This window comes from Leucopleurus acutus (genome assembly GCF_964270905.1).
Source record: "Leucopleurus acutus genome assembly, chromosome: 21".
Taxonomy (NCBI): Eukaryota; Metazoa; Chordata; class Mammalia; order Artiodactyla; family Delphinidae; genus Leucopleurus; species Leucopleurus acutus.
Window position 1 is genome coordinate 30,735,506 of NC_139163.1, and position 24,683 is coordinate 30,760,188.

Below are 24,683 nucleotides of genomic sequence, written 5' to 3' on the forward strand. Positions count from 1 at the left end.
CAAAATAATAGTCAAAGCTGCCAGTTCTTTGTTATATTTTTAAGCAAGATTTTAGACATCTTTGCCTTGGCAATAGATACTACAACAACAAAAACAAAAGTAGTATTATTTATAAAATATTTCATAGTCTTCATAAATATTTAAATTTTCCCTCTAATTCCCTTGAGCAAATATTTCATTATCATGAGACTTACCACCTTCTGGAGTCTTGTATCATTTGGACAAATCTGTGATATCTCTTCAGGCACAACATACCTTTCCAACTTTTGATGTGGAACTGAATATAAAGAATAAGAAATTCACCATGTCTTGTAAACAACCTCACAAACGTATGTGTGAAATTAATTCAAAAGAAAAACAAGGCTTACACTGCTTCATGATTCATTATGCATGTAGCTCTTGGACAGGAACACTTGTGGATGTCATCATATGTTAATCTTAACTTAAGGCCAAATAATTGAGCTATAATAACTAAAAATCCCTCCAATGTTATTTCACCTGGATACTAAAATAAAGAAGATTGAAGAGAACACCATTATGTAAGAAGAAAACAAAAGCAAGTAATGAATTAAAACAGTTTTGATCCTATAAAATTTTATACTTTAGTACTTTATGTTGAGCACATATTACACTTTATTTTGATAAATCTTTGATACAAATATCCATACTAGTTAATTGATTAAGAAGCATAAAACAATGGAAAAAAGTAATTAAACTACCAATGTTCTCTGGTGAAAAATTTGGCATGCCCAAATTCCATACCCTTAAACACACTTAGTATTTCTGATGCAATCAATATAAAACACATTTATTTAACTTTCTTATTAAATCAAATCATTCAATTTGCAAAACTAATTCAATATACATACGTGTCAGGCACTACAATAGAAAATAAGAATATAGTGGCATACTGGGGACTTCCCTGGTGGCCCAGTGGTTAAGATTCAATGCTTCCACTGCAGGTTCAATCCCTCTTGGGGAACTAAGACTCCACATGCTGCATGGTGCAGCCAAAAAAAAAAAAAAAAGAAGAAGAAAACAATATGGTGGCATATGTGAAAGAAAGGGACTGTGTCCACACTTGGAGCTTATATTACAGAAGAGGAGAAAGAAAATTAATAGGAAATTAATGACAAACTTCCCACATATAAAGAGGTCGTGAAAAGTGCTCTGAAGAAATGGAGTGCTCGAATAGAGAATTTTGAGGAGGGGTGTAACCATATAGATAAGATAGTTAGAAAAACCTATTTGTGGAATTGATGTTTAGGCTGAGATAGAAAGTGTGGGAAATGATCTAGCATTTTGAATAGCAGTAGGGAACTTGTATGGGAACCTGTTCAAAGCCTGTAGTACAATGAGTGAAGTGAAGGAATGACAAGACGGAAGTTCTAAATATAGGCAAGGCCATGGTAAAGAAATTTAGAGTGAGATATTACCAAAAAAAAAAAAAAAAATTGGGGGTAGTATAGAGTGGCATTTCATATGATTTAACCTTGATAAATAAAATGATACTTTTCTCATCTTTTTAATCATTACAAGCTAAATTCTTAGAACTCTTAGAACTTCTATAATTTTTCTATCTCAATAAAAATTTATAGTGAGTAAAATTTAATTTATACCTAAAAGAAAAATATTGTGTGTATGTGTGTGCATGTGTGTGAATGAAAACATGGAATATTATCTAGCACCATGGAAAAATGGGTTAGTAGTTACCCTGTCCTGTTATCCTATAAGAGCTAAGCTTGAAAAAAAGGGAAAATCCCAGTATCAGAATTTGAAAGAAGGTTAAAGACAAATCAGAACATGAGAGATGATATCTGGCTAACCACCAGGTTTTTTTTTTTTTTTTTTTTTTTTTTTTTTTTTTTTTGCGGTATGCGGGCCTCTCACTGTTGTGGCCTCTCCCATTGCGGAGCACAGGCTCCGGACGTGCAGGCTCAGCGGCCATGGCTCACGGGCCCAGCCGCTCCGCGGCATGTGGGATCTTCCCGGACTGGGGCACGAACCTGCGTCCCCTGCATCGGCTAGCGGACTCTCAACCACTGCGCCACCAGGGAAGCCCTAACCACCAGGTTTTAAGGCAAGATGTAGGAACCAGAAGCTGGACTTCTAGTGCTCACTCAGAGAAAGGAAAAATAGTCTTCTACTTTCATATTTATATAGTTGAAAATAAATCCCCTGGATAAAGACATGCTACCGAATAAAACAAGTCCTTAGTTATACTGTGAAGGAAGAGAAGATAGAAGACCTAAATGTAAGAACTGAAGCCATAAAACTCCTACAAGGGAACATAGGCAGAAAACTCTTTGACATAAATTGTACCAATTTTTTTTGTAGGGGGGGGGATCAGTCTCCTAAGGCAAAATAAATAAAACCAAAAGTAAACAAGTGGCATCTAATTAAACTTAAAATGTTTTGTACAGCAAAGGAAACCATCAACAAAACAAAAAGACAACATGTGGTCTGGGAGAAAATATTTGCAAACAATGAGACCAACAATGGCTTAATATCAAAAATATACAAACAGCTCATACAATTCAAAAGTCACAAAACAACCGATTAATAAGTAGGAAGAGGATATAAATTGTTGTTTTTCCAAAGAAGATACACAGATGTCCAACAGGCACATAAACAGATGTTCAACCTCACTAATTGTTAGGGAAATGATGTAAATCAAAACTGGAATGAGGAATCACCTTATGCCTTTCATTTTTTTTGTTTTTCTTGCGGTACGCGGGCCTCTCACTGTTGTGGCCTCTCCCGTTGCGGAGCACAGGCTCCGGACGCGCAGGCTCAGTGGCCATGGCTCACGGGCCCAGCCGCTCCGCGGCATGTGGGATCCTGCCGGACCGGGTCACGAACCTGTGTCCCCTGCATCGGCAGGCGGACTCTCAACCACTGTGCCACCAGGGAAGCCCACCTTATGCCTTTTAGAATGGCTATTATCAAAAAGGCAAGAAGTAACAAGTGTTGTAGAGGGTGTGGAGAAAAGGGAGCCCTCATACACTATTTGGAGGAATTTAACTCGTAGCCACTATGAAAACTAGTATAGAGATTCCTCAAAAAATTAAGAATGGAACTACCGCGTGATCCAGCTGTTCTGCTTCTGGGTATTTATCCAAAGAAACTGAAAACATTAATTCAAAAAGATATATGCACCCCTATGTTCATTGCAGAATTATCTATAATAGCCCAGATAAGGAAACAACCTAAGTGACAACTGACAGATGAATGGATAAAGATGCGGTATGTAAACACAATGGAATAGGAGGCGAAAAAAAGATGAAATCTTGCCATTTGTGACAATATGGTTGCACCTTGATGGTATCATGCTAAATGAAATAAGTCAGGTGGAGAAAGACAAATACTGTATGATTTCACTCATATGCGGAAAAAAATAAATTAAGAAACCAAACCAAAGCAGAACAAACACATAGGAGAGAACAGAGTAATGGTAAGCAGAAGGGAAGAAGGGTGGGGGATGGAAACTAAAAATTTGGTGGTGGGCACACTGAAAGAAGTTGAAAAATGTGGTACACATGCAACTTATACAATGTTAAAAACCAATGTTACCTCAATTAAAAAAAAAAGGATATTGGACTCAATTCTGCATGAGACAATAAAAAGCACAATTCTTCAACTGTGTGCCTATTCTTACAATGTTAGATTATAATCTGTTGAGGAAAGGGAAGAAAACGTTGAAATGGAACCTTAGTGTATCTTGTTAACAGTTACTGTTAGAACCGTAAAAAGGAAGATTTAGAAATGAGGAGGCCAGCAAGACAAACTCAGAGGGGAAAAGTGACACCACTGCAGAAGACAGAACATGTACTTGTCTTTGAATTTTCTGACAAATATCTTAACCTACTCACGCTCAAAACCTAACTCAACTTCTGCCTGCCACTCACCCACACCTTCCTTTATCCCAGTACACTCCACAGCAAGGATGTGTTATACCAATAGTTGCAAAAATAAACTCTGCTCAGGTCTAAAACTTGGACCTGCTAGGTGGTAGTACTCCTGGGAAACTGATCCTGAGAAATTATGATTAAATAAGGCAGGACAGTGATCATAATGGCCCCAAATAAGTTAGTGGCAAAGGGGATGAGGGAAAGTTATGGTAGAATCATCCCAATGTGTATTATTTTTACCACAGAGTTCACCCACTTAAAGCACACAGGTGAATGATTGTAGGGTTTTTAGTGTATTCACAGATATGTGCAACCATTACCACAGTCAATTTCAGTTCCCTCATCTCAAAAACAAGTCCTCTACCCTTTAGTTATTACCATCACCCACCCCAGCTTTTCAATCCCCACCCCCACTTTCAGCAGTAAACCACCACTAATCTTAGTCTCTCTAGATGTCCATGTTCTGGATGTTTCATACAGATGCAGAATACGTGGTTTTTGTGACTGGCTTTAGTCACTTAGCATAACGGTTTCAAGGTTCATCCACGTTGTAGCAATATCAGTGCTTCCTTTTTGTGGCTGAATACTATCCCATTGTATGGACGGACCACATCTTGTGTATCCATTCATCATTTTCTCATTTGGAGAAAGAAACTCTTGGTCTTTGTGATGAGATGCTCCCACCCCTGACCCAGGAGCACCTTCATTTATATGGATGGAAATTCTGTAGGTCCTAATTAGACTCCAGATAGGCTGATGGATCTCTAACTCACAAATAATGCTTTGAGGTGTGCAGAAGTGCACCCATCTCAGGAAGAGGGAGATGAAGAGAGGGGGCACTGAAGCAAGAAACTGCCACCCAGAAAAGCTCAGCTTCAGTCAGGAAAGAGCAGCAAGTCTGGGTTCCTTCAAAGGACACAGAAAGATATATTCTAGAGCTCAATTTCCACGAGGGCAGGGAAGTAACACTTGGAGACAGGACAGTTATCTATGACCAGGAACTCAGTGTGAGCAATTCCTTGAAGATAGAATGGATGCTAATGACTCTCTGAAGGCTCTGGGGCTGACCTTGTCTAGCAACCCTTCCTCTCAATATCCCGAAGCTTGGAATGGGTAGGGGATGAGAATCACGAACTATCGCAGAGGTGCAGATTCTAGGTGTCCTCTCTTGAGATGGGAGCGATTAGCAGGGCCATGGATATCTGAGGGCAGTCGGTGGCAGGAGTGCACAATGGAATGTTTTCCTTTGGGATGCAACAGCCTCGCAGGTTCAAAAGAGGCCAACCTGCTTATTTCCTACTAGAGGATCATGGCCGTAGAAGGCCCCCTGTGGGTCCTCCTGGGCACAAAAGGCTTTCCGAGTCCCCAGCTTCCAGTTTGTCGGAAAAAAGGCTTTCAGCTTCCTAGACCTTCCCCGAGTTCCAAAGGGCGTATTCAAACAGTTACTAATCAGGGAAGTGAGGGAAGGCAGGAAGAAACGACAGTGCAGCATGGGGCCTGGTGCCGTTCCTCCTCGGGGATGTGCAGAACTGTCTGACGCGTATGTCTGAGCTCTTCAACAGGAACTAGGGCCCCCTCAAGCCAGATGCAGGAAGTCACTTGAGGCTGAGCACAAGCGTGTGGACCCACACTGGCAGGAAAGGCTGATGACTGAGATTCCTGGAACAGCGCCCTGTTACCTCACCACCAACCAATCAGGGGAAGGTTCCATACCCTGCAGCCCTTGCCCCAAATTTTGCCTGTAAACACTGTTCCCCAAGAGCCATCAGGGGGTTGGCATTTTTGAGCATGAGCTGTCCGTTCTCCTTGGCTGGTCCTTGCAATAAACCTTAATCTGCTCCAAACACTGACGTTTCCCTTTGTTTGGCCTCGGTGTGCATCAGGCACACAAACTGGGGTTCGAGAACAGAATGAATCGACACAACGCGACATACTTTCACTCACAGGATTTACTTTTGTTTTTGAAATTGAAAGCTTTACGCCATCACAAAAGGAGAGAAAAGCAGATTTTTTTAATTCTTGAACCAGCCCAGTTAATGGTGTGTTTCCTGGCAATATCTTTTCTCCAAATTATGGCTTTTGACAGTATTGTTTAGTTACCATTCTAAAAGAAATACAGAAAAAAGAAATGCTACATTTTTAATGGTTAATAAAAGCTGTCTAATTTTACTACAAAGCTACAGGTATATCAATTAATTAATGTAAGACAGTTGATACTGTCACAGTCTATACCTGTGCTCTACAGAATCTGTAAACCCAAGTCTTTTTGTTTCTTTGGTTTGATTTTTTCCAGAAACATTTGTGATAGCCACATTAAAAGGAAATGCTATAAACTGCTATTTATATATGTCTCATTTACACGGACTCTATGTTTCACATGGGTCAAAGAAAGTCATGAACAAGGAAACAGAGAGAAAAAGAGCAATACAATATGTGAAGAAGGAAATAATTGCTCTTTTCTCTATTTTTATCTACAGAGGAGGAGAACTCCCAACAGTCCTCTGTGCATTTCCAACAGGTGTCCCACACACACATGTTCAGAACAAACTCCTTCTTTACTCCCCTCCGCTTCATGGCTCCAAAACCAAGCTGGTTCTCAGCTGCTGTATAACACGCCATTAGTAAAAGCTGTCATTATCCACTGTGTCAGAAATGTTCGTCTTTGCAGTTCTCTTTTATTCTAACCCAAATACATCTATCCAGTCACCACTTCAACCAAGTCTACCCGTTAGGTCTCTGAAAACTGTGTTGTTCTTTCCGTCTTAACGAATCCTGTCCTCATCACACTTTTCCTGTGCATTCCATTTCACTAGTCTCTAGTTCTGACTGAATCTGACTGAATTTTCTCCTAATTTATCCCTGTGAATTTTGTAAAAAGCACACCATATCTTGCTAAATCCCTCCCTTACCACGTCAAAAATACTTCAACTATGTTCCATTCATCTATGAGGAAATGTAACCTTTTAATCGTGGCATATCAGAAGACACTGGTCCTGGCTCATGGTTACCTATACAGATTTTCTCTTTCAACATCCATACATTTTAAAATAAATTTTTAACTATATTAAGAGCACAAATTTAGACACAGAGAGGTCTGGCTTTACATGGTAGCCTAGCTATCTTCCTGCTGTATAGCAATGAACATCATTTAAGCACTTCTTCTTACACTCTACAGCCAAACTCTCAATTCATTCTGTTGGTTCACCTTCAAAATTTATTCCTAAGACCATCTTTACTATCCCTGGTCTGAGGTAACATCCCTTCTCTCCTGGATTAGTCCTGACATTTATTTTTCCATTGTATCATTCACGTGCTTGAAAAGCTCCTGCCCAGGTATATGCATGGGCTGCTCTGCCAGCTCTATGCCTGTCTAAGACAGACTTGGTTTACAGCTGGAACGGTAAAGCTCTCTCTTTACCTGTGGGAAAGCCTGAATATCTGGTTTCACTTTTTTCTGAGATAAGGGCAGTGGGATTTATGATGGGCTTTTTAAAATTTAAAATAAGGAACCTTGAGACCTTGTGCCTGAGGCGTCTCTCTGACCCACAGTGCTTGCCTGCACCCTCTCTTGCTGTACTGTACCCTTTGCATTTAGATAGAAGCCTTCTGTGAGCTGACGGTGATGTCAGGTGACTCCTTTCAAATATCTAAACTGGGTCATTATTTGCACCTCTTCCAATTCCTTGCTGACACGTCACTTGTTCCCTAGGGCCTACTCAGTCAGCCACATTTAAAGTTGCCACCCAGTTCCTCCTTCAGTGTCAACTGCCCAGTTAGCCCCACTTCTCTCATCTTCCCCATAAAGAATCACCCTTCAGTACCAACTTACAAAATATGTTTATCGGACGAATGTGTCCAATTCTTGAGGCAAGACCTTAATATAACCATAAAGTACTGCTGGCAGGAGATGACTGTGAAAAATAGAAAAAAGTGTAAAAGAAAGCAAGATATTGAATTTACGACTTAAGACTTGGAGAAGGCCGCGGAGACGCGTGCTCACTGTACCGCTCTAGGAGAAAATGACTGAAGTTGTGTGGAGGTGAGAAGTTCAGGTGAAGACACCCAGCATGGTGAAGGAACTATGACGGAGGACATGAGAAGAAGACAGCCGAGGGCCAGAATCTTCACCTAAGATGCGGGCCTTTAGTAAAGTGATCAAAGAAGAGGGAGAGGGTGGTCTAGGCAGAAATAAGACTACTTTACATTGAGGACAGGAGTCATAAATGATTTGCTTGGTGGCTGATAAGGAAACAGAGACCCACTGACTTTTTTCTCCATCAAAGTCAGATGTGGCAGGTAAGTAAAGAGATGATCTCGGGATCTCACACTTAGATGAGTTTTTGATTGTTTTCCTTTACTTCCAGGGATAAGTCTAATATGTCAAATATCACGATTTCTTTACACATGAGTTAGAAATTTGAACGACATATACAGAAGCCTCCTTTATCCTAACTGACAGTAAAGAATTGTTCTTCTGCCTTGGAGGGTGAGTGCATTTAGCATTTGCCTGGCATCCTCTAGGTCCTCAATAAGTGTAAATTCCATTCCCCATCACCAGTCTTGTATCAGAAAATACGTGGCAAAATTGCAGAGTTCTTAAGAGCTTCAACCTTAGTGTCTGGTTCTCAAACTCAAACTCAAAAAACTCACTAAAATTCTATACATGTGCGGAATTATTTACATTTTTTATGTCTGTTTCCTTATTTCTAAAATAAGGAGAACACAGTGTTCTGTGGCAGCCTGGATGGGAGGAGAGCTTAGGGGAGAATGGATACATGTATATGTATGGCTGAGTTGCTTTGTTGTGCACCTGAAACTATCACAACATTGTTAATTGGCTATACTCCAATACAAAATGAAAAAGTTTAAAAGAAATAAAATAAGGAGAACAATAACCCGGGAGTTATTGTTAGTGAGGAATAAATACAAGTGTTGGGAGACAACCTGTGTAAACCTCTTAGTTAGAACGTTAAATCTACCAATCAAATGCATGATTGCACATAAATATTTTAAGAAAATATTAAAAATCCCTTTGAAGTCATTTCTTTTTACAAAGATATTGGTTAATAAATCTGTGGCTAATGTGAGTTAACATTAAATATTTCTAGATAAGTATAAAATAAAATTAATTTCTAGATAAGTATAAAATAAAATTAACATCAAATGGTTTGTTTTAGTCTTTGTTTTAGTATATGATAGCAACAAATAGAAATCAAAATGATGAAATACGGGAATAATATCTTCCTTATACTGAGGTACTGTTAAAAATATTGTTTTAAGTATTTAATGAATTATATCATTTTGTCAATAGTTTGATTCTTTTACTTCACCTTTCATTGTAAGACTGGTTACTGTTGCTGTTACTGTTCCTACCGCTGTCTTCTGATAGAGACCTGTTTAAAGAAACAGAATTATTTTTAAGGTTAGGAAACACTGTAATCTTAAAGTCAAGAAAAGTAAGAAAAGTAGATTTGTCCTAATTACTCAATTAATATGTACCAATATCCACTTTGCTTCCTATATGCCACTCAGGGATCATATATTGTAGTGCTCGTTTTTTTTCTAAGGTTAGCCTAACTTTTAAATATGTTAAGCATTTTTAAAATTTCAAACTAAAAATCCATCTATTATTTTTCTCTATTTTGTCTACATGGAAGACTGGATGAAATATTAAAATATCTATGATAATGCTTCTCCCAAGTTAAATAGATAATTTACATGTAAATTCTTAAACTATCATAACTTCAGTTATATGATTTCTGTCAAATACCTACGTGAATAGTTATTATTTCACTTCTGTTAATGAGGTCCTTAATGAGGCCTCTCTGTTAGCTATGCTTAGTTACACTTTATGGTATTTATACAGCCTCCATTTGTTCTTTGGATCCTATACACACTCAGCTCCTGTTGAAGAGGAATGTCATGGTGTAAAGGTTCCCACTAAATGGCTACAATTCTTTGTTCACAGATGATAAAATCAGGTTTGAACACCTAACTCAGGATTATAAATCCAGACAGAACATTGGCTGAAATGAGATACACCTGCACAGTTATTTCCTTCTGTCTCTTGAGAAAATGAACTAACAGGCACTGGTTTTGGCAGATTACTGGGATTTTTACTTGAAAATGAAACTAGAAAGAGTTGAGATAGGTACTCTGGGCCATGTGTAAGCAGAGCAGTCATCTTGGAGAGAATGGACATGGACAAGAAGAGATGATGTCAACCGTAAAGGCTTTGGGTGATGGAGACAACGGCCTAGCTCATAACCATCCAGTTCATTACCACCCTTTTGTGTTTCAGCTCTACATCATTTCTTGCCCTTGCAGCCCTGAAACCATCTACTGCTGCTCTAAAATTTAGGCTGTCACGAGCAGACTTTGTTCTTTATGATCAGCGGTACCTTACTCTAGCATCTCTTCCCAAAGTCAGGTCGAGTTCTTGCAACTATTCAGATTTGTCCAAGATGTCTTAAGTAAGAGCACAGGAAGACATGCCAGATATCATTCAATTAAGTCAGTTTATAACAGCTGAATGATTGATGAATCATGCAGAAGACTACCCTGAATTACCTGGTCGCTGCTAACTTGTTCATAAATAAGATTAACTAACTTGGGAAGTAGAGGTGTTGATTGAAATTTTATATCATTATTTTGTCTCTGGCTACACAAATGAGAAACAAAAATGATTTCCTTTACAATGAAGAAACGAGATCCACCTCCTTACCCTTGCTTCTGCATTCTCATTTTCCTAAATATTCACTAAGCAAATTGTGGCTTGTATTGTTGTTACAGTAAGGAAAAAAGCAGTATGAAAGTGAAGTAAGTCAGACAGAGAAAGACAAAGTGTGATCCCACTTACATGAGGAATCTACAAAAAAAACACCCTCATAGATACAGAGAACAGATTGGTGGTTGCCAGAAAAATGGGATGAGGGGGCGGTGAGCAAAATGGATAAGAGGGTCAAAAGGTACAAACTTCCAGTTGTAAAAAAAAATAAGTCATGGGGATATAATGTACAGCATGGCGACTATAGTTAAAATAAGGAATTACACTCTTGAAACTTGCTAAAAGAGTAGATCTTGAAAGTCCTCATCAGGAGAAAACCAAATTTTTATTAACTATGTATGGTGACAAATATTAACTAGACTCATTGTGGTGATCATTTTGCAATATATACAAATATCAAAGCATTATGACATAAACATGAAACTAATATGTCATATGTTAATTATACCTCATTAAAAAAAAGACCTAATCAAGCTCTGCTCTACAAAAAAAAAAAAAAAACAAGAAAAACAAAAAAAAAAAAAACGGAAAAGCTGCTCAAGTGCCTTAATTCTAATTTTAGAAACACATGAGTGATACTGATTATGTGTAAAATGGGCAGTATCCTATGTGTGTTCTCTCCCTCATTCTTTGCCATCTTATATTTCCTCAGTTTCCCCGTATTCTATACTTCCCTGTCTCTATTAATCTTCACCTTCCTCATTCTATGCTGCCCTCTCTCTATTAATCTTCACATTCCTCATATTCTATGCTTCCCTGTCTCTATTAATCTTCGCCTTCTTTATTCTATGCTGTTCTGTCTCTATTAATCTTCTTGGCACAAGTGAATGTCAGTGCAAGGAAACAGGGTTGCTTGGGAGTAGACAGACCTTCTAAAGCAGTTACAGCCAACATGGCTTGCTATTCGAAAGGTACTGAGGATTTACTGAGTTACTTCAGTTGTTCCTGGGCCTATATAAACATGAAACTTACCCACCTGCCTGAAATCTGAAAAAAATTTGGTATGTTTCTGAACATTTACCCAATCCATCCAAGAGTCCCTACTTGTAATATTCTGAATAATATTTGAATTTTCTCCTAAATCATTTTAAATATTAAAGATAATGAGTTTACTCACCCTTCACTTACTGTACCCTCTCTGTTCCAAAATATCTTCATTTTATTCCATTTGAGAGCAATGATGGGAATTAAAATGAGGAAAGGCAGGAAAACGTAAAAACTGATCACAAGGCCGTTTTTTCGAGAAGCACCACGTCGTTTTACCAACATATCTGTACTTTTACCTGAAAACATAAGAGTACCTTTTAACTTTTTCAAAAATGGTATTCAAAGCATATTAATAATTTGAATTATAAAACTTTGGAATTCAAATAATATAATCATAGAGTTAATAAACTTAAATTTAAAAGTGTTTTCCAATATTCTGTGACTATGCCCCAAAGTGCATTATATATTTCTGTCAAATATATATATATATAATTTATTTTTAACCTTTGTATGTATATTTAATATTTATTTATGTGCTACTTTCTAATGTATTTTATTCTATCATATTCCCTTCTATGAACTGCTACTTAGAACACATTAGATTGATATTTTCATTTAATAGGTTCTTCCATTTTAAATATAGAGCAAAAAAAGAAAAGAACTATTTTAAAATTATTTATGGAAAATTATTGATATAACTGAGGCTAATTTAAAAAAAACAATAGTAGACTAGGTTAATTTACATCATAGATGTATAAAGTGATATTGTTTTAATTTTGGCTGTACTAATTAGAAAAATAGATATTCCTCTTGGCATTATAAAGACATTACATAAAACTAGAAAACTGAATCTATGGAAACTTGGCCCAGTTAAGCAAAAGAAATAAACCAGACAATTAAAATACAAAAAACTATATCAAGCAATCAGAATTACCACCAAAGCAACTATTGAGGATATTAAGTGTAAATGAATTTAATGCCCCCTCAAAAAGACAAAAGGATCCGTGATGTTGAAACACACACACAGTCCAATTATATGTTGATTAGAAGTAATTTTCCTTAAAGTGATTTAGGAAGTTTTACGTATTATAAGAAATAAATTAGCAAATATATGCAAAAATATTGAAACTAATCAAACATGCAGCAGTCTCATGCTATGGTAGAACTCAACACTTTATAGCTCTCCTTTCCTGGCCTCACCCATCAGAAAAGGTCCATTCTCCTTTAATCCATCTTTACTAAAATTATCATGTTGCAAGTGGAGCTTCCTTCTCATGTGGTTAATTACTCCAAAGACTGATTAAAGAGATCACTGTTAGATTAACTGGGAGATATCCATTACTCTAAGGAAGAAAGATTGGGAGCTTCTACTTGTGGGCAGGATGAAATTTTTCCATTAAATGTGTCAAATAATAAAAATATGAAACAGGATAAGACATGAAGGAAATGGTTTCTGGAAGTCAACAGGAAACACAGAACTAAAATATCTGAAGAAAAGAAAACATGATGTTGATTTTATGGAAATACAATTCTACCTATGGATAATTTGCTGATCTCAGAACAGAGAATTGGAGTCCTAAGCAAAGTACATCATTCCCATGGAGCAGAAGACAGAGCTCACAGCAGAAGAAATGGTGGGAACCTGAAGGGTGCAGCATTGAACAGAAAGTTGCTCTGAAATTAAGGATTCCAAAACTGTTAAGGGGATCCTTGCAGGTGTCCTTGGCAGAAGGATAAGGAATATATATGTGTATGTATACATACATAGTATGAGACAATCTGAAGCTAATTAGACAGCAGCTCTTACTGGGGTGAGAGTGGAAAAGAGATACCAGAGTTTGAGCAGTAGTGGTAAAAAGAGCACCAAGAAGATCCCAATTTCTCCACATCCCCACTAGTACTTGTTGCCTGTGTTTTTTATCATAATAGCTATCCTAATGAGTGTGAAGTAGTATCTCGTGGTTTTGGTTTGCATTTTCCTAAGATGTTGAACATCTTTTCATGGGCTTTTTGGCCATTGGTATATCTTCTATGGAGGTGTGTTTATTTAAATCCCTTCCCTTTATTTATTTATTTATTTATTTATTTATTTATTTATTTAGGCTGCATTGGGTCTTCATTGCTGCACACGGGCTTTCTCTAGGTGCGGCAAGTGGGGGTTACTCTTCATTGTGGTGCGTGGGCTTCTCATTGCAGTTGCTTCTCTTGTTGTGGAGCACAGGCTCTAGGCGCGTAGGCTTCAGTAGTTGTGGCTCACGGGCTCTAGAGCGGAGGCTCAGTAGTTGTGGCGCACGGGCTTAGTTGCTCCACGGCATGTGGGATCTTCCCGGACCAGGGCTCAAACCTATGTCCCCTGCACTGGCAGGCAGATTCTTAAGCACTGCACCACCAGTGAAGTCCCTAAATCCCTTCCCATTTTTAATTGGGTTATTTGTCTTTTTATTATGGACTTGTAAGTGTTCTTTATATATTCTGGATACAAGTCCCCTATGAGATATAATATTTACAAATATATTCTCCCACTCTGTAGTTTGTCCTTCACTGTCTTGGTTGTTATCATTTGCAGCACAAAAGTTATCAATTTTGATGAAATTCAATCAGTCTATTGTTTCTTTCTTCACTTGTGCTTTGGTGTCTTCGATAACACAACCTATGCCAAGGTCACAAAGATTTACTAATATGTGTTCTGAGTGTTTTATAACCTTAGCTCTTACATTTAGATCTATGATCCAATTTCAGTTAATTTTTGTGAACCTTGTGATGCAGTAATCTAACTTCGTTTGCATGTGGATATCTACTTGTCCCAACACCATTGTTTTAGAAGACCATCCTTTGTCCTTTGAATTGTTTTGACATCTTTGTCAAAAATCCATGACTGTTAGCATGAAGCTTTATTTCTGGACTCTCTCTTCTATTGAACTAAAGATCTATCCTTATTCTCGGGACAGTAGTACACTGTCTTGATTATTTAGCTTTGTAATATGCTGTGGAATTGTGTTTTCAGTTTCAAGTTTTCTTGAAAACTATGTTTTCAAGATTGTTTTTACTATTCTGTGTTGCTTGAATTTCTGTAACACTTTAAGATCAACTTTTCAGTTTCTGCAAAAGAGACAGCTTGGGTTTGTTAAGGATTGTGTTGAATTTGTAGATCAATTTTGAGAGTATCTGGAGTAATAACAATATTGAGTCTTCCAATACTTTAACAGGAGATGTCTTTACATTTATGTAGATCATTCTTTCAATAATGTAGTTTTAGCTTTCAGTGTATATATTACACTTCTTTCCATAAAATTATATCTAAACTTTGTATTATTTTTGGTGATGTCATAAAATGGAATTTTTGCCTGACAATTTTGCTTTACTGTGGTAAAACACTCAACACATGAAATTTATTACTTTAAATATTTTTGAGTGTACAGTCAATGGCATTAAGTACATTCACATCTTTGTGCATCTATTATTACCATCAAACTCTAGAACGTTTTCATCCTCCCAAACTGAAACTCAATCCTTTAAACATCGATTTACCAGTCCCCCTTCCTCCAGCCCCAGGCAACTACCTTTCTACTTTGTCCCTAATGAATTGACTACTGTAGGTACCTCATAAAAGCACAATCATCCAATACTTGTCCTCTTGTGACTGGCTCATTTTAGTTAGCATAAGGTTGTCAAGTTCCATCCATATTGTACCATGTGTCAGAATTTCATTCCTTTTTAAAGCTAAATAATTTTCCATTGTATGTATATACCACCATATGGGTATACTGTTGATGGACGTTTGAGTGTTTTCACCTTTCGGCTATTGTGAATAACGCTGCTAAGAACATGGGTGTCCAAATATCTGTGAGTCCATGCTTTCAGTGCTTTGGGGTATATACCTAGATGTGTAAATTCAGGATAATATGGTAATTCTATGTTTAATTTTATGAGGAACCACCATACCATTTTCCACACGGGCTGCAGCACTTCTACATTTCCACCAGCAGTGCACAGGAGTTCCAATTTCTCCACATTCTCATCAGAACTTGGTATCTTCTGAAATTTTTAAATAATAGCCATCCCAATAGGTTTGGATTAGTGTCTAGTTGGAGTTTCGACCTGCAATTCCCTCACAATTAGTGACGTTGAGCAACTTCGCATGTGCTTATTGTCCATCTATGTATCTTTTTTGAAGAAATGTCTATTCAGGTCTTTTGCCATTTTTAATGGGATTTTATGTTTCTTTGTAGCTGAGTTGTAGGAATATTTTACATATTCTACATATTAATTTTCATCAGATATATGATTTGTGAACATTTTCTTTTATTCTGTGGGTTAGCTTTTTCCTTTATCAGTAGTGTCCTTTGATGCACAACAGTTTTTAATTATAAAATTCTAATTTATCTACTTTTTTCTTCTGTTGCCTGTGCTTTCAGTGTCATATTCAATAAATCATTTCTAAATCTAATGTTATGAATATTGCCCCGTTTGTTTTCTTCTAAGGATTTTATAGTTTTAGCTCTTGACATTTAAATCCTTGATTCATTTGGAGTTAATTTTTTTTTAAGGTGTAAGTAAGGGTCCAACTTCATTCTTTTGCATATTGATATCCAGTTATCCCAAAATTATTTGTTGAAAAGACCATCCTTTCTCCCCTTGAGTGGTCATGGCATCCTAACTGAAAATCATTAGACTGCATATGTGAGAGTTTATTTCTGGACTCCCTATTTTTTCCATTGGCAAATTTCAGTTTTCTAATTTTGTTGCCCAAGTAATACATCAACTTTCAGGAAGGTACAAAAGAGCCCCTCCAGGGCTCTTGTTTTTAAACTTTATAATGGTGGTGTTGATATTGATCATCCAAATGAAATCTCATACTACAAGTCATCAGAGTGGACGATGCTATCATAATTTTCCTCCAACTGAAGAATCAATGAATGAACAGAATATTTCTAGTAACAGAAAGGAAATATGATATTCTCATCCAGTTAATCATATTTCAGCATGTAATATTTTGTCACAAATACCTAGAACATTCTGTATTGTAAAGAAGGTCTAGGATAGTATCTTTTCACCTTTTATTACATTTAGGCATGAACATTTACTTGATATGATTCACAAGTGGACAAATATACATGCAAAGTTGATTGAAAGGAGTTAGATGATGTAGGAGTGATAAACATTGATTAATCATTTTAATTGGTGTTTATAAAATTAAAATATGTTCTATTATAGTACAACATTATTTACAGTAGCTCTAAAGAAAGTGATATAACAAATATGAAATAATAAAATGTACAGTATCTGGTGAAAATTACAAAATTATGATGAAGGAAATTAAAGAAGACATATAAGTGGAAAGAAATACTGTGTTCATACACTGGAAGATTCAATAGTAAATAATAAAAATGTGAAACTTCCTAAATTGATCCATACGTTTAACACAATTTGCATCAAAATCACGGCAAAATTTTTTTGTAAACATAGACAAGCTTAATGTATATGGAAAAGAGAAACCTTAAAATAGCCAAAACCATTTTGAAAAAGAAGAATGAAATGGGAAGACTCACTTTTCCTGCTGTTCAAGATTACCCTATAACTACAATAGTCAAAACAGCGTAGTATTGGTGGAGGGAATGACACATAGATCAATGGAACAGAATAGAGATCTGAGAAATACATCAACACAAAAATGTCCAATTAATTTTTTTTTTTTTTTTGGTACGCAGGCGCGTAGGCTCAGCGGCCATGGTTCACGGGCCAAGCCACTCCGCAGCATGTGGGATCTTCCCAGACCGGGGCACGAACCTGTGTCCCCTGCATCGGCAGGCGGACTCTCAACCACTGTGCCACCAGGGAAGCCCTGTCCAATTAATTTTTAACAAAGATGCAAAATCAACACAGTGGACAACAGACAGCTTTTTCAAAGAATTGTGCTAGAACAATTTGACACCCATAAATCGGAAAATTAATCTCCTACCCTTTATAAAAAGTAATCAAAATGGATCATGGACTTAAATATAAAACATAAAACTATACCTTTTACAGATATCATAGCAAAAAATTTCAAGACTTAAGACTGACAAAGAATTCATATACTTGACACCAGAAGCATAGATCCAAAAAGGAAAAAAAGAAGAGCTTATCAAAATAAGAATTGGAAAAAAAAACCTTTTGGTCTGAGAAAAAAACACTTGGAGAGAATATGTTCAAATCACAAATCCCACAAAATAGATGTTTGTGTGAAAACTCAACATTTAATAAACAATACAATTAGCAAATGGGAAAAAGATATGAACAGACTTTTCACTGAAGTGGATATGCAGGTGCCAAATAAACACATTAAAGATATTCAATTATCATTATCCATTAGGGAAGTACAAATTAAAAGCACAATGAGATATTAAAACACACCAATAGAATGGCAAAAAAAAAAAAATAGTGGTATCTTCAAATGTTGGCAAGGCTGCAAAAAACCCATTCATTTATCACTGGTGGGGATGTCAAACAGTATATAGCCACTCTGCAAAAAGCTTGGCAGTTGATTTAAAAATTATAAATGGCTTACCATAGACACAGCAATTTCACTCTCGGCCATGCCTCCCAGAGAATTAAACATTTATCTTCATGTAGAATCTTCCACACAAATTTTCATTGCAGATCTATTCATAATAACTAAAACTTGCCATCCACACAATGTCCTTCAATGGGTGAATAATTAAACAAAATATGCTACAGACATACAAAGGAATGCTAGTCATCAATACAAAGGAATGAAGTGAGAGGAAAAGACAACCTCAAAAAGATACAAACTACATGGTTCCATTTATGTGACATTCATGAAATAACATAATTAGAAAGATGAAGAGCAGTTTAGTGGTTGCCAAAAGTTCGGGAAGGGGAAAGAGGGAATGAGTGTAGCTATATAAAGGAGTAACAATATCAGGGAATCAGTGTAGCTATATAAAGGAGTAACAATATCAGGGGCCATGTAGTGATGATGCAGTTCTATATCTTGATTGTGATGGTGGGTACCCAAACTTGAACATGTGGTGAAACTGCATAGAACTAAATATATGCACCTGTGAATGCATACACACACGTATACACAGATAAGTGTATGTATACTGGTGAAATGTGAATAAGGTCTGTGTATTTCATCAATGTCCATTCCCTGGTTTTGCTATTCTACTGTAGTACTGAAACATGTTAACATTGACTGAAGCTGAGTAAAGTATTCGTAAGACTGCCCTCTAAATTTTTTTGCAGCTCTTCATGAGTGTATAATTATTTCAACATAATAAGCTAACTAAAAATAACAGTGGGATATCATTACACACCTAAAGCTGCCAAAAAAAAAAATCAAACAAAACCAACAAAAACGACAATACCAAATGCTTGTGAAGTGTGGATCATCTGTGCAGAGTAACTGGGACTCTCACAGATGAATGGAGGGAAGGAAAATGGTAAAGCCACTTTGGAAAATAGTTTGGCTGTTTCTTAAAAAATTAAAAATACACTCATTAAAAAAAATACACTGAGTAAACGATCCAGCTATCTCACTTATAGGTATTATAGTGAGAACTTACATATAGACAAAAGTGCCTAGGTATTTACTCATCAAAAAGTGAGAACTTAAATACAGATGAAAGCCTATGTGCACGTTTACAGCAGCGTCATTCAAAATTGCCAAAATCTAGAAATGACCCAAATACCCTACAATGTGTGAATGGATAAACAAACTATATAGTTCATCTTTTCAATAGGAAGCTACTTAACAGTAATAAAGAGTGAACTATTAAAACATATGCCAATGAGAATGAATCTCAAATGCATGTATGCTGTTCAGAACATTCTGGAAAAGGCAAATCTATAGTGACAGAGACCAGGTCACTGGTTGCAAGGAACTGGCAGTGGGAGATGAATACAAAGGGCAGCAGCCAGAGGGAGGATCTGAGGCGATGGACCTGTTGTGCATCATGACTGTGGTGGTTGGAACGGAATACATACATTTTTCAATACTCACAGAACTATATACCACAGAGTGAAGGCTACTGTGTGAACATTTTTTAAAAAGCAAAATATTCTTAATAAAAAATAAATATTAAAAAAGAGACAACGACTAATAATTTTTTCAGAATTTCCAGAAATACACGAACCTATATATTCAAGAATCTCGCCAAACCAAGCAAGATAAATTCAAAGAAATACACATCTTGGTAAACCACTATGGAAAATCAAAGATATAAAGTAAGTCTGCAACTCAGACAAGGATTGAAAGAAGCATTATATTATTGGGATGAATAATAAGAATGACAGCTGCATTCTCATCACAAAACGGAAGCCAGGATACAATGGGATTACATCTTTAAATTGCTGAAAGAAGCAATTCTACTTCTAGTGAAAATACCGTTCACAAATTAAGACATTATGAAAACATTTTAAAGACAAAAGCTGAGACAATTGATCACTACAAGGTACACACAAAAAGAAATACAAAAGAGAGTTTTACAGGTTGAAAGGAAATGAACCCACACAGAAATTTGAATGTGCTGGAGGAATTGAAAAGCCATAGAAAATGGTAAATAGGTTGGGATAAATGTAAATATTTACATTAAAATTCTTTAACATTTCATTGGCTATTTTAAGGCAAATACAATGCTCTATTGTCAGGTTTACAACATATACATAAATAAAATAAATAAAAACAGAGGCACAAAACAGAAGCACAAATGATGGAAAGACCTTAATGGAATTACAGTGTTCTGAGAGTTTCACATTGTGAAGTTTAGAAAAATCAAACATGCTACAGTTGTTCACGAATGTTCACCAAATAAATTAAAAAAAGTTTTGTGCCATCTACTATCCATATACTTTGGATGTGGAAGACTTTATTATTTTTACCTTTCAGTAGTAGAGTTAAAACTTGAAAGAGGCAACTCTGCTGTGAACTAGCACATCACAACAGTTAACATCCTTGGAATATACAGACTACATAATAAAACTATCACCTATTCTATCATTTAACTATACCTATCTAGAAAACTCTGTTGTACAAATAGAAAAGTTCTGGAAACCATTGTTAAAATTAAGAGAAGATCTGTTAAAGTGTTCATGTCTAGGTTTGAATTTAAACCGTATACAAAATTTTGATTGACAATATGATCTAGAGCTGCACTGCCTAATTTAGTAGCTACTAATCACAAGTGACTATTTAAATTTATATTAAATAAAGTGAAATAAGATGGAAACTTTAGTTCCTTGGTTGCACTACCCACATGCTAGGTGCTCAACAGCCACACAGACCGTGGAGGTGTATACTGTTCCTCTAGGTGCAGACGGCTATGTTGGAGTACCGTGATCTGGATACTAACCTGACGTAAGCCAAAACCCGGCATTGATACTTGCTCCTGGTGATGAAGGCATTGGTTCACATTGTGGAGGGGCGTATCCAGCATCACAGTGACAGTTATGGAGAGTATTGCAAACCTAAAGCCAAAACCAAATTTTAAAAGTGCGTTTGATGTATAAGATAGAAATTAAACACATTATTTGCTATTTTTAGTCAATGTAAATTATTAAAGTACTATAATTTAGTATATTATAGGTAGTTTTTTATATTAATGTGGAAAGCAATTCTTAAGTTAAAAATTAATATAATATGTTCATGCAATATCTTTTCAAATGTCCCATAGATTGTCTCTTATTTATCTCTTGTACTTTTAAATAAAAGTATATAATATTCTGATACAACTGAAATGTCTTATTCTAGAAAGGCATAGGAATTATGAAGCTAGAAATTATAAAATAGTGGGAGTTTAAATATACTATGAATTGTGCTAGTTCAAAAAAATTAGCCATGATAAGAGCCAATTTTTACCAAAAAAAAAAAAATGGGGAAAAATAAAAGGGAGAAGTATTCTTAATCAGACATAGATAGCAAAATTTATTTGGCCAGAAATAGGAAGGCTAGAAAATATCTATAAATGTGATCTGGTGGGTGAACTGAAAGAAGGGCCAGAAACATTATAGAGAATCTAGAAATAGGTTTGTGAAAAACTTAACAAGAAATTAATTAAAATTAAATAAGAGCGGAAAGAAACAGAAAAGAAACTGTAAATAATAGAACATGTAAGTGATCTGGGAAAGAAAAAATTTTTAAAAGACACACAGGTCACTTTTCTCCTGGATTACTATATAAAATAGGAAGCATCAGTATGGCAGGAGACACTAGCCACACAGTTAAAGCCAAAGACATGCTTGGAGAAACTTACAAAGTTTACAAAATTTCTATAACCTGGTAGATAATTTCACAATGGATGGACAAATAGAAATACAAATGGAAAATGTGACCATACATACTTAAGGATTGTATAAGTAATTACTGAAGAAATGCAAGTTAACAATGGATTTAGCATGTTTGAAGAGATTCAAAAGACAGAGAAACTAGTCTGACCAGAATATAAGGAAATATGCTTTTTTTTTTTTTTTTTTTTTTTTTTTGCGGTACGCGGGCCTCTCACTGTTGTGGCCTCTCCCGTTGTGGAGCACAGGCTCCGGACGCGCAGGCTCAGCGGCCATGGCTCACGGGCCCAGCCTCTCCGCGGCATGTGGGATCCTCCCGGACCGGGGCACGAACCCGTGTCCCCTGCATCGGCAGGCGGACTCTCAACCACTGCGCCACCAGGGAAGCCCGGAAATATGCATTTTTATACGTGACAGGTGAGACCGAAAACTGGTATAATATTTCTTGAAGACAATATAATATTAACGAAAATTTAAACGGTACATATATTTGGCTCATCAGATTTCACTGCTAACAATTTAAGAAGTCAGATAAATGTGAAAAGGTGAAGGTACAACAGTGTCCACTGTACCATTAGTTACAATAGTTAAGTAAAAATTTAACATTATCTGAAAGTCCATCAGTGGATAACTTTTCAAATATAGTAAGGAAGAGACCTGCAGGGAAACACATTGAAGATGTTCAAGGATGAAGCAGATCATAATGAACAAGAAAGTCTGCTCCCATAAAAACATGAGATTATAAGTAACATGTATAATATATATTGTGTGAGTTTAAATATTTATCAGTACACATACACTCAATTATAAGTAATATTTTTATGTATGTATAAATGTATATGTGTAATACTTAATGAGCTCATTTCCAAAATTTCATAATCTTAATCTAACATTATGATAATAGATTGTTTCATATTGAATTTTAGTACAACGTTCAAAGCAAATTATTTGCTCGTGAAGCCTATATGATCTGACTGAACACATAAATCACATACATACGTATGAATAATGCAGTCTGCTTTTCTTATTCGATTTCAATTTTCCAAATACATTTCTACACCCCAAATAATTTTAAGCATTATTATACTGAAAAATGTTATTGACATGAATCAAAATAACTATACTTAGAAACAGAATAACCATTATACATACCCCATGTCCACTGCACTTTATTTTGGAGATACAAGTTGCGTCTGAGCTGACGTTGACGTCTGTGCAAGATACTCTGTTACAAAACTAAAATGTGAAAACAACCACCAATGACAAAAATTTTAAATTTAAAGTCAAGAGTTGAACAATTGTACTTGGTATGAAAATTAGATGCACAAGATATATATACCTCAGTTGAATCTGGATTTCAGATCTGCTTATTCTAATAAAAGAACTTGGAGTCAAATGGTGTGTTGTTACCTTGTCAAATATCGTATTTTGAGAATCAGAAACCATTTTTTCCCTTGAGGGAGCAGAACTGTGCATTTATCGATATTAATTGGCATAAGTACAAAAATAGCCAACTTGTATTGACTGTTGGTAATGAGCTAGGATCTGTCTTTGCACTTTCTATATATTTTTATAATATATACTCATATTGACCCTGTGAAGGAGATATTTTCATCCTCATTTTATATTTGATGAGAATTAAATGTATACTTTTAAGGTCACACCACCACTGACTGACAGAGCCAATATTCAGTACAAGAACTACTTTACTCACAGAGCCCAATACCAGTGTTCCTGTCATTTTTACATTTTTTTCCCAACTTTAATGACCATATCTCTTATCTTTTGCATTAGGAAAGGTGACCTTGAGAAATTTATTTAATCTTCTTTACCTCAGTTTATCCATCTTTGAATTTGGAATAATAATTATAACTATTGCAAGGTTATGAAGGTGAAATAGCTTGTTACGGATAAAGGAACAAAAGTGGTGTTTGGCACACAGTAAATGCTCACTAAATACAGGATATTATCTTATTTATTTATTTATTTATTTAACCTGATTTCTATGTAGACTCTATGTTAATATTTGTCTATCCAAATTTCAATTTAATTTGACTATCTTCGGGAGAATCTACTATCTGATAGATTTTCTTAAGTATCTGGTAGAATACCCCCTATCTGATGAATAGTCTAAAAATATCATTATTTTCTATCACCATTGCTAATTAAGGAAAGAACAAATATCAGCTTGTTCACTAACTGAAAGTGCTCTGATAAAGCCAGCAAGGATAACAAAATGTTGGACAAACCAGAATTACCTGTCCACAAAACTATTTTCATTCTAGTGTTCTTAACATTGTCATTGAGGTAATACCAGTCATACTTCCCTGGCTTGTTTTTAGGAGAAAAATAAGCCAGGAAAAGTTAAGAACCATGCTTCTGATATAATTTCTTTCAACTAAACAGATCGATTTCTAGCTGGCTCTTTTGTAATGACAGGAAAAGCAAAAGATACTATGAAAATACTTAGCCTTGGTCAGTGGTTGGGACAGTGTTTTGAATATTAACTAACACATAAGATTTCCCTCTTTAAAAAAGAAACACTAATAGTGTCCCAGAAGAAATCACATCACAGTTCAAAAAAAGATCCTTGATATAACTAAAAAATTATTTCCTGAGGAGAAAATCTTGGGTTATGTGAGCATGTTTTCATACAGTTCTGTGCATAAGAATGGGTAAGGAAAAGACAGTTAATTTCATTTATTCAGTCATTG

The 24,683-nt window shown here is 35.9% G+C and overlaps 1 protein-coding gene across 1 annotated transcript in view; it reads right to left on the bottom strand.

The window, feature by feature from the left end:
* The window catches only part of LOC309977500 (A disintegrin and metallopeptidase domain 3-like), a gene marked incomplete at both ends in the record, with an annotated part of 119,142 nt that overhangs the window by 4,487 nt on the left and 89,972 nt on the right, over positions 1–24,683 (bottom strand). The window contains 4 exons of the mRNA XM_082863615.1: positions 5,197–5,320; positions 9,242–9,304; positions 11,816–11,981; positions 21,039–21,153. Of these exons, the coding sequence (XP_082719741.1) occupies positions 5,197–5,320; positions 9,242–9,304; positions 11,816–11,981; positions 21,039–21,153 (468 nt within the window). The remainder of the gene's footprint in view (positions 1–5,196; positions 5,321–9,241; positions 9,305–11,815; positions 11,982–21,038; positions 21,154–24,683) is intronic.